The 12152-nt window shown below is 44.8% G+C and overlaps 1 protein-coding gene across 1 annotated transcript; it reads right to left on the bottom strand.

Moving 5' to 3' along the window:
• Positions 1-433: 433 nt before the first annotated feature.
• On the bottom strand, positions 434-859 carry LOC109764062 (putative F-box protein At2g02030). Its single transcript, XM_020322905.1, has one exon. It carries the CDS (start codon positions 857-859, stop codon positions 434-436), a length of 426 nt encoding a protein of 141 aa, XP_020178494.1.
• Between the last annotated feature and the right edge of the window lie 11293 nt (positions 860-12152).

Genomic DNA, 12152 nt, shown 5'->3' with positions numbered 1-12152 from the left:
GAGAGAGGAGGCCGAGATGATCGACACCGGAAATGACTCCAGTGTAGTAGGGCGAGAGAGAGGAGGCCAAGATGATCGACCCCGTCGGCGGCGCACCGAACTGCAGTGTGTACGGAGGCACAGGACAGAAGAAAGCAGTGTGCATGCCATTGCAGCGTCAGTGCAGTAGGAGGACGACAGAGAATAGGCCGAGATGAGCAACGCTGTAAACGACTCTAGTGTAGTAGGACGTGGGCAAGGAGATCAAGGGGAGTCGGGGTCGAGAGGGACGAATAGGAGGACTCTGAGCAGAGGACAGAGGAGCTCGACATGGCGGCGTCAGTGCATTAGACTGCTGCTCAAAGAGAGATGAAGCTACGATCGTCAAAACCAAAAACTTACAACACGAATGTTGTGAGGAACTGCGATATTAGGCTGCTGGTCAAAGAAAACTTCAAAGGATCGTTCGTGCGCGACGAATCTGACAAAATTTGTCAAGAATAGCTTCAAACGGGAAGACGATGTGGAACGCCACCGGGTAGGGCGCGTAGTACAGCAGCAGGCCGTTGCACCCATCGATGATGCTCGACGTCCCGTGGCACGGGAAGAAGGCCATGTCGTCGGCCTCCGCCACGCCACGGCCGTCGTCCTCGCCAGATGACGGGCGCACGTACGTGTACGTCTGCCTGCCGCCCACACCATCCCGCGGCCCGTCGTGGAACAGCACGCCGGACGTGATGAGCGGTAGCCTCCGGCGGAGGTGGTCCGCGGAGATGAGGGCCCGCCACGTGGTGGACACGCACTGGAACCGCGCGAGCGACTTGTGTGGCAGCCTCACTAGGATCTCCGCGAGCAAGTCCCCGCCCATTTCGACGTCCATCTCCGACGACCTCGCGGCTGCAACTACACACTACCTGCAGCCGTGTCAGTCGTGCCTGCAAGAAAGTATGGGCGCTATATATATCAATGAAAAAAATAGCGCGCTACAGCAAAATAGCGGCGACATCAAAATATGCTATTAGCGTGCTATATCGCGCTACAGCATGCTATTAGCGAGACGTTGTACACTGATATATTTAGCGAGACAATTCTCCATACGCTATAGCGTGCTATTAGCGACGCTATAGCACGCTATTTTTTTCAGTGATATATATACATGATCTCTGTTGGCTGCTGCAGACGGCCGGATAGGTGTTGATGTGTGGCAGAACGTTCCTTGGAGTGTGCAACTTCCCTGCCCTGACATTCCATTACTGGCACAGTGTGAGACCTTCACACGCCACAAGTACCGCCATGCACACCACAACTATACAAGATCGTGATGATAACTGAAGGTTGGGGAAGACGTGTCAACCGAAGGAAAACCTGCAATCAATCAATAGGTACCAGCACCACCTATTCCAGCATTCGCTCTCGCAATCACATGCGGTACCAGAGCTTGGAAAGAGTTTACAAATCTTAGCATTTCTCAATCTTGATAAATCCGCCGCGGCTATCTGAATTACGTTGTTTTGTTTTGAACGGGCGACGACTCCAACAAGTTGATCAGTATTGGCAACCACTGTAACAAATGAGATAGACCTCAATCATCAATAATGGAAGTGGAGAGAGAGCATAGTTCCGGCAGTCGCCTTAAGCTACCTCGAAGGGTTGAGACCAATGAATATGGCACCCAACATTTTTTACGTGTCCATAAGACGTGAAAAAAGAAACAAGGAGGCGATGGAAGATAACCAATAGGTTACTCTGATCATAACGACGAGAATGACCAAGAACATGTACTCACCCCCCCCCCCCCCCCCCCATGTCGCCCCTCTAGGACAACTTGGGGGCGATTCCTCCATGTGCCGCCGTTCCCTCGGTCTCCTCCCTCCCTCCTCCCTGCCACATGAGGCTGACTCCGGGAAAGCCCGTGGCGCAGCCAGGGGCTGTGGCGACGGGGCTTGCGCTACACGTCCCGATGGCGGAGAGCTTACATTGTTCAAATCTGGCATGAATGCTTACCATGTGCATATCCACTTGATTGCAAAAGTTGGGAGCATTTAAAGAATATTAAAAAATAAACCATGTTCAATGGAGGGTGTTCAGGTAGGCTAGAAGGCTTCGTTTGAGAGCACGTTGTTTCTCGACATCCTTGAATTGGCCCTAATTTCTTCCATGGACTTGTATAACCAATTAAAGGCACCATGCAAAAAAAAATGGTTTTTAACAACATTTTTTTGGAGTTTTCGCGGTCAAAAAAGGCCAAAAAAAATCCGGACATGTCGCAACTTGCATACGATGTCAGAAATCATTCAAACTTGTCATGGATGCCTACCATGGGCATTCCTACCTGTTTGTAAAAGTTGAGGTCATTTAAGGGATGTCCAGAAATAGAGCATGTTGAACGGAGTGTGTTCGAGCGAACGGAGGGTGTTGACACGAGGCTCTGTCGAAGAGCATGTTGTTTCTCGACAACCTTGAAATTGCCTCAATTTTTAACATGACCTTATATGACCAATTAAAGACACCATTGTAAGTTCTTTGGGTTTTCGACAAGTTTTCCATTTTCTTAAATTTTCTCGGCTAAAAAAGACCGATACAAATGGCCGGACATGTGACAAGGTGCAAATGCTGTCGGAAATCGTTCAAACCTGGCATGGACGCCTACCGTGCGCATGCCCACCTACTTGCAAAAGATAGGCCACTCCTGAGATTTTTAAAAAATAAATCATTTTCAACAGAGAGTGTTGCGGTAGCTAGAAGTGTCCGTTTGGAAGCACATTGTTTCTCGACATCTCTTAAACGTCCCCAATTATTTTCATGGCCTTGTATGACCAATTCAAGGCATCGTGCCAAGTTGTTTTCGTTTTCGAAAAGTTTTGCATTTTCTGGAGTTTTCTCGGTTAAAAAAGCCCGATAAATGGCCGGATGTGTTTGTGACACCTTTGTTTTTGCCATTTTTCTTTTTCTGGAGTTTATTGAATATTTGATTTGAATTTGAGTTTGTGAATTACCTCATTTGGACATAGCACTTGGGTTTTGTTTTGGCTTTCACCCAAGTGACTCCTATCACTCTCAAAAACATCTCTTGAACTCATATCTCTGAAAATAATGCCATGAGAATATTTTCTCGAAGGCATAATATTCATTTTCTCTTTGAAAATGAATGTTTTTCACTTCTGCTCCAAAGCAACCCATATTTTTCTTGCTCTTGAAAATCTGAGAAAATTCCCGAATATTCTTTAGGTCATGCCTCATCTTCCTAGAAAAAATATCTCATGGTCATGAGAAATATTTTTGCTATATAAAATCATTTCTCTTCTGGTCAGGAAAAGCACATTGTGAAGGAAGTGTATTTTTGCCTGATCTTTTTGAGCTGAAATTTTTATACCTTGATGACTTTCCTAGCAAACTCTTAACCTCCAAATTTCAGCTCTTAACTCCTTCTAGATTTCTCTCAAATGGCTGCAACATTTCCTGTCCAGAAACTTATTAGTGAGCTCAGGTCACTTCTGGTCGACCTGGCAATGAACCAACACCTCAGGGTGAACTAACACTAAAAGGACTTGAGACAAGACAGAATTTTGCAGCTCTGGTGCACCGCGTTGCACCAGTGCATGCGGCGACCACGTGTGTCCATGGCGCCGGGCATGTGTTCGGCGTGCTTTGCGCGTCGGCAACCCCACTGCTCCGCCCGTGCGCTCACCCCAAGCCAGCCCAGCATGTCAATCACCCTCTACTGCCTCGACTCGTCCCTCCCAACCTCTCCCTGGAGCTGCCCGACGCCGGCGACAGACGCTGCAGACGCAGACACAACGTAGTGCTGATCCTTTCTTGTATTGTATCTGCGCCAATATTTTCCCCAAGGAGTAAGGGATGATGCAGTACAACGAAGGTAGGTATTTCCCTTAGTTATGAAACAAAGGTTATTGAACCAGTAGGAGAACCAAGAAACACTATGTAAACGGTACCTGCACACAAAAACAAATACTTGCAACCCGACGCAAAAGACGGGTTATGAATCCCTCCCGGGTAAAAGATTGGTGGATGCAAATAAAATAAAGGCAAATAAAATTCAGGGAGGTATTTTTGGGTTTTTGATAATATAGATATGAAAATAAAAGATGCAAATAAATAAAAAGGCAAATAACAATATAGATCTGAAGATATATGAAGAGAAAATAAACCCAGGGGCGTATATTTCACTAGTGGCTTCTCCCGAGAAAATAGCATACGGTGGGTAAAAAACTACAGTCGGGCAATTGATAGAACTTCAAATAATTATGACTATATCCAGGCAATGATCATTATATAGGCATCACGTGCAAGATTAGTAGACCGACTCCTGCCTACATCTACTACTAATACTGAAGGAAATATGCCCTAGAGGCAATAATAAAGTTGTTATTTATATTTCCTTATATCATGATAAATGTTTATTATTCATGCTAGAATTGTATTAACCGGAAACTTAGTACATGTGTGAATACATAGACAAAACATAGTGTCCCTAGTATGCCTCTACTTGACTAGCTCGTTAATCAAAGATGATTATGTTTCCTAACCATAGACATGTGTTGTCATTTGATGAACGGGATCACATCATTAGAGAATGATGTGATGGACAAGACCCATCCGTTAGCTTAGCATTATGATCATGACAGTTTTATTGCCATTGCTTTCTTCATGACTTATACATGTTCCTCTAACTATGAGATTACGCAACTCCCGAATACCGGAGGAACACCTTGTGTGCTATCAAACGTCACAACATAACTGGCTGATTATAAAGATGCTCTACAGGTGTCTCCGAAGGTGTTTTTTGGCTTGACATAGATCCAGAATAGGATTTGTCACTCCATGTATCGAAGAGGTATCTCTGGGCCCTCTCGGTAATGCTCATCACTATAAGCCTTGCAAGCAATGTGACTAATGAGTTAGTTGCGGGATGAAGCATTACTGAACGAGTAAAGAGACTTGCCGGTAACGAGCTTGAACTAGGTATGATGATACCACGATCAAATCTCGGGCAAGTAACATACCGATGACAAAGGGAACAACGTATGTTGTTGTGCGGTTTGACCGATAAAGATCTTCGTAGAATATGTAGGAGCCAATATGAGCATCTAGGTTCTGCTATTGGTTATTGATCGGAGATGTGTCTCGATCATGTCTACATGGTTCTCGAACCCGTAGGGTCCGCACGCTTGACGTTCGATGACGATTTGTATTATGAGTTATGTGTTTTTGATGACCAAAGTTTGTTTGGAGTCCCGGATGAGATCACGGACATGACGAGGAGTCTCGAAATGGTCGAGAGGTAAAGATTGATATATTGGAAGGTTATATACGGACACCAGAATGGTTCCGAATAAGTTATTGGGCCTATTGGGCCATAGAGGAGGAGAGGAGGCAGGCCACGAGAGGTGGCGCGCGACCCCCCTTGCCCCAATCCGAATTGGACAAGGGGAGGGGACACGGCCCCCCTCTTTCCTTCTCCCTCTCTCCCTTCCCCTCTCCCCTCTCCGTTGATTGGAAGGGGGGGCGAATCCTAGAGTCCAAGTAGGACTCCCCCCTTGGCGCGCCCTCCTTAGCCACCGGCCTCCTCCTCCCCATCCTTTATATACGTGGCCAGGTGCACCCCAAAGGCACACCAAGAATTATTTTAGCCATGTGCGGTGCCCCCTTCCACAGTTTACTCCTCCGGTCATAGCGTCATAGTGCATAGGCGAAGCCCTCAGCGGATCACATCATCAACACCGTCGCCACACCGTCGTGCTGACGGAACTCTTCCTCGACCCTCTACTGGATCAAGAGTTCGAGGGACGTCATCGAGCTGAACGTGTGCTGAACACGGAGGTGCCGTACGTTCGGTACTTGGATCGGTTGGATCGTGAAGACGTTCGACTACATCAACCGCGTTAACCAACGCTTCCGTTGTCGGTCTACGAGGGTACGTGGACACATTCTCCCCATGTTGTTGCTATTCATCTCCTAGATAGATCTTGCGTGATCGTAGGAATTTTTTTCAAATTGCATGCTATGTTCCCCAACAGTGGCATCCGAGCCAGGTCTTTGCGTAGATGTTATGCATGAGTAAGAACACAAAGAGTTGTGGGCGATAATAGTCATACTGCTTACCACCAACGTCTTACTTTGATTCGGCGGTATTGTTGGATGAAGCGGCCCGGATCGACATTACATGACCGCGTTCATGAGACTGGTTCTACCGACGTGCTTTGCACACAGGTGGCTGGAGGGTGTCTGTTTCTCCAACTTTAGTTGAATCGAGTTTGACTACGGCTGGTCCATGTTGAAGGTTAAAACAGCAAACTTAACGAAAAATCATTGTGGTTTTGATGCGTAGGTAAGAACGGTTGTTGCTAGAAGCCCGTAGCAGTCACGTAAAACTTGCAACAACAAAGTAGAGGACGTCTAACTTGTTTTTGCAGGGCTTGTTGTGATGTGATATGGTCAAGACATGATGTGATATAAATTGTTGTATGAGATGAACATGTTTTGTAACAGAGTTATCGGCCACTGGCAGGAGCCATATGGTTGTCGCTTTATTGTACGAAATACAATCGTCATGTAATTGCTTTACTTTATCACTAAGCGGTAGTGATAGTCGTAGTAGCAATGGTTGGCGAGAAGAGAACGATGCTACGATGGAGATCAAGGTGTCAAGCCGGTGACGATGGAGATCATGACGGTGCTTTGGAGATGGTGATCAAAGGCACAAGATGATGATGGCCATATCATGTCACATATTTTGATTGCATGTGATGTTTATCTTTTATGCATCTTATTTGCTTAGTACGGCGGAAGCATTGTAAGATGATCCCTCACTAAATTCAAGGTATAAGTGTTCTCCCTGAGTATGCACCGTTGCTACAGTTCATCGTGCCGAGACACCACGTCATGATCGGGTGTGATAAGCTCTACATTCACATACAACGAGTGCAAGCCAGTTTTGCACGTGCAGAATACTCGGGTTAAACTTGATGAGCCTAGCATATGAAGATATGGCCTCGGAACACTGAGACCGAAAGGTTGAACGTGAATCATATAGTAGATATGATTAACCTACAGATGTTCACCATTGAAAACTACTCCATCTCACGTGATGATTGGACATGGTTTAGTTGATATGGATCACGTGATCATTTAGATGACTAGAGGGATGTCTATCTAAGTGGGAGTTCTTTAGTAATATGATTAATTGAACTTTAATTTATCATGAACTTAGTCCTGATAGTTTTTTGCATATCTATGTTGTTGTAAATCAATTGCCCGTGCTACTTTTCCCTTGAATTTTAATGCATTCCTAGAGAAAGCTAAGTTGAAAAATGATGGTAGCAATTACACGGACTGGGTCTGTAACTAGAGGATTATCTTCATTGCTGCACAGAAGATTTACGTCCTGGAAGCATCATTAGGTGTACCACCTGCGCCAGCAACTGCAGACATTGTGAATGCCTGACAGACGCGTGTTGATGACTACCCGATAGTTCAGTGTGCCAAGCTTTACGGCTTAGAATCGGGACTTCCAAGACGTTTTCGACGTCATGGAGCATATGATATGTTCCGAGAGTTGAAGTTAATATTTCAGCAAATGCCCGAGTTGAGAGATATGAAGTCTCCAACAAGTTCTATAGCTGCAAAATGAAGGAGAATAGTTCTGTCAGTGAACACATACTCAGAATGTCTAGGTACCATAACCACTTGACTCAGTTGGGAGGTAATCTTCCTGATGATAGTGTCATTGACAAAGTTCTTCAATCACTGCCACCAAGCTATAAAGGCTTCGTGATGAACTATAATATGCAAGGGATGGAAAAGACTATTCTCGAGCTCTTCGCGATGCTAAAGGCTGCGGAGGTAGAAATCAAGAAGGGGCATCAAGTGTTGATGGTTAACAAGACCACTAGTTTCAATAAAAAGGGCAAAGGGAAGAAGGGGAACTTAAATAAGAATAGCAAGCAAGTTGCTACCCCCGGGAAGAAACCCAAATCCGGACCTAAGCCTGAAACTAAGTAGTTCTACTTCAAAGGGACTGGTCACTGCAAGCAGAACTGCCCCAAGTATTTGGCGGATAATAAGGATGGCAAAGTGAAAGGTATAATTGATATACATGTTATTGATGTGTACCTTACTAATGCTCGTAGTAGCGCCTGGGTATTTGACACTGGTTTTGTTGCTCATATTTGCAACTCGAAACAGGGGTACGGATTAAACGAGGATTGGCTAAGGACGAGGTGACGATGCGCGTCGGAAATGGTTCCAAGGTCGATGTGATCACCGTCGGCACACTACCTCTACATCTTCCTTAGGGATTAGTTTTAGACCTGAACAATTGTTATTTGGTGCCAGCGTTGAGCATGAACATTATATCTGGATCTTGTTTGATGCGAGACGGTTATTCATTTAAATTAGAGAATAACGGTTATTCTATTTATATGAGTAATATTTTTTATGGTCGTGCACCCTTGTTGAGTGGTCTACTTTTTTTGAATCTCGATCGTGATGATACACATGTTCATAATATTGAAGCCAAAAGATGCAAAGTTAATAATGATAGTGCAACTTATTTGTGGCACTGCCGTTTAGTTCATATTGGTGTAAAGCGCATGAAGAAACTCCATGCTGATGGGATTTTGGAATCACTTGATTATGAATCACGTGGTGCTTGCGAACCATGCCTCATGGGCAAGATGACTAAAACTCCGTTCTCCGGAACAATGGAGAGAGCCACTGACTTATTGGAAACAATACATACCGATGTATGCGGTCCGATGAGTGTTGAGGCTCGCAGCGGGTACCGTTATTTTCTGACCTTCACAGATTATTTGAGCAGTATGGGTTTATATACTTAATGAAACATAAGTCTGAAACATTTGAAAAGTTCAAAGAATTTCAGAGTGAAGTCGAAGATCATCGTAACAAGAAAATAAAGTTTCTACGATCTAATTGTGGAGGCGAATATTTGAGCTACGACACTAGTAGAAAGAGGGTCTAATGTGCAGCTCATTAGTCCCGGTTTGTATTTGAGCCGACACTAATGTGACCATTAGTGCCGGTTCCAATGGCTAGGTGGGACGATCTCAGTAGTATCGGTTCATGGCGAACCTTTAGCACCGGTTCGTGCCACGAACCGGTACTAAAGAGAATGGTGGCAGGATGTTTTCAGACTGGGGCCCCTCCAGCACTTTAGTACCGGTTCGTGCCATGAACTGGTAGTGAAGGTCATCCTATATATAAAACCTTCGTCCAGCTTGCTCTGTTCTCCCCCCTTTCCCCTCTCCTCTCTGTTCTTCCCCTCTTCCCTCGAGCTCATCACACATTTTGCCAAAATTTTGTCAAGATTTGATGGCCCCCATCCATTCAAGTGATCACAAAGGTTAGCAACTTTGTCCTTTCATCTCTCATTGCTAGATTAGCTTTTGCAGTGCTTTATATAGTGATTAATTTGTGGGTTTTAGTAATTTGGGAGGAATTATATGTGGTAATTTTATTTATATACAATTTGAGCTTAAAATAACTCTTAGTTTGCATATGTAGGTGTGGTTTACTTAGTGCTTTCCCGTCTCCGTCGTAACCACCTTCGATAGTCCGCACCGACCCTCGCCGGCACCACCTTGTGGTGAGCCTCTTGTTCTTATCTTTTTTATATATAAAAAATCATGTTTGTGTGATTTAGACATATAGTTACTTGTATAATTATCTTACCCGTACGTTGTTTGTTATACATAGTGCCATGGTTTTGATATCCGTCCCCGTCGGCCCTCGTCCGTGTTATGATTCGGATGTGGTATATTCTCTTTTAAAACTATATGTTGCATTTCGTGTTTATGACAAATTATGCCCATCAAGTTGACGTAGATATTTTTATCTACGAGGTATGTGAACCGGAAATTCCAACCGACCCTATTGTCAAGATGTTAAATTTAGTTGAAAGAGAGAACGAGTATTTGATAGAAAAATTGAAAAGAATTGAGGGGGGAAGATGGAATTGGAGTTGCATGTTGCCGATGTCGTCGATGATCACAATATCAAGATGGAGAAAATGCGGTTGAAGATTAGAAAGATTAGAAATATGCCATTTATAGTGAGGCTTGGTATCATTATGCTGTTGGATCAATTGTTACCTTAGTTGTGATCTTGATCGCATTTGTTGTTGCATTTAAATGCTTTAGCTAGAGAGTTATTCTTATGTTGCATTTAAGTGTTGTATGAACTTTATGTATGAACTTATATTAATTTGGTCTATTCAGTGGTGTGTAATGAAGATGAGCCAGCAATGGATGTACGATGACCGATGCTCTCCCCAGTTCGTTGATGGAGTGCATACTTTTCTGATTGTGGCTCAGGCAAACAAGCGGGCGGATGGTTTTATGCCTTGTCCATGTGCTGGCTGTAAGAATGATCACAATTACTCTAACTCAAGAACCATTCACGTCCACCTGTTTGAGTCCGGTTTTATGCCCCACTATAATGTTTGGACCAACCACGGAGAAAGAGGGGTTATGATGGAAGACAATGAAGAAGAAGGGGACGAAAATAGCTATCCTGGCAATGGGTTCCCTGAATACGATGATACAACAATGGGGGAAGAAGCTGAGCCGGCAATGCGAGAAGAAGCTAAGTCGGCAATGCGGGAAGAAGCTGAAGAAGAGGCATCAGATGAGCCCGATGATGATCTAGGTCTGGCCATTGCTGATGCAAAGAGAAACTGCGCAAGTGAAAAGGAGAAGAGGAAGTTGCAGCGCATGTTAGAGGATCACACGAAATTGTTGTACCAAAATTGCGAAGCTTACAAGAAAAAGCTGGGCACCACGCTGGAATTGCTGCAATGGAAGGCAGAGAATGGTTTATCTGACAAGGGATTTGGAAAGTTGCTGGTAATGATAAAGAATATGCTTCCAAAGGACAACGAATTGCCCGAGAGTACGTACGAAGCAAAGAAGGTTGTCTGCCCTCTAGGGTTAGAGGTGCAGAAGATACATGCATGCCCTAATGACTGCATCCTCTACTGCGGTGAGTACGAGGATTTGAACGCGTGCCCGGTATGCGGTGCATTGTGCTATAAGATCATCCGCGATGGCCCTGGTGATGTCAAGGGAGAGCACCCCAGGAAGAAGATTCCTGCCAAGGTGATGTGGTATGCTCCTCTAATACCACGGTTGAAACGTTTGTTCCAAAACAAAGAGCATGCAAAGGCGATGCGATGGCACAGAGAAGACCGTAAGAAAGACGGAAAGCTGAGAGTACCCGCTGACGGGTTGCAGTGGAGAAAAATCGAGAGAAAGTACAGGGAGGAAATTGCAGGTGACCCAAGGAACGTATGGTTTGGTCTAAGTGCAGATGACATTAATCCTTTTGTGGAGCAGAGCAGCAACCATAGCACCTGGCATGTGACTCTATGTTTGTATAACCTTCCTCCTTGGTTGTGCATGAAGCGGAAGTTCATTATGATACCGGTGCTCATCCAAGGCCCTAAGCAACTCGACAACGACATTAATGTGTACCTAAGGCCATTAGTTGAAGAACTCTTACAGTTGTGGAATGAAAAAGGTGTACGTGCATGGGATGAGCACAAACAGGAAGAATTTGACCTAAAGGCGTTGCTGTTCATGACCATCAATGATTGGCCTGCTCTTAGTAACCTTTCAGGACAGACAAACAATGGATACCGCGGATGCATGCACTGTTTGGATGATACCGACATTATATATTTGGATAATTGTAGGAAGAATGTGTACCTGGGACATCGTTGATTTGGTCCGAGCAGGCATCCCGTAAGAAAGAAAAGCAAGCATTTCAAAGGTGAGGCGGATCACCGGACGAAGCCTCGCCACTGTACTAGTGCTGATGTACATGATATGGTCAAGGATTTGAAGGTAATCTTTGGAAAGGGTCTTGGCGGACAACCTGTTTCGAATGACGCTTACGGACGCGCACCCATGTGGAAGAAGAAATCTATATTTTGGGACCTGCCCTATTGCAAAGACCTAGAGGTCCGCTCCGCAATCCACGTGATGCACGTGACAAAGAATCTTTGCGTGACCCTGCTTGGCTTCTTGGGCGTGTATGGGAAGACAAAAGATACACCGGGGCACAGGACACTACAAAATATACACTTCCGTGATGATACGTGTTTGTCACAGTAGGTCGCGTTTTTTCTCATGCAT

Source organism: Aegilops tauschii, chromosome 1, assembly GCF_002575655.3.
Source record: "Aegilops tauschii subsp. strangulata cultivar AL8/78 chromosome 1, Aet v6.0, whole genome shotgun sequence".
Classification (NCBI taxonomy): Eukaryota; Viridiplantae; Streptophyta; class Magnoliopsida; order Poales; family Poaceae; genus Aegilops; species Aegilops tauschii.
This window is presented reverse-complemented; position numbering and strand designations above follow the sequence as displayed.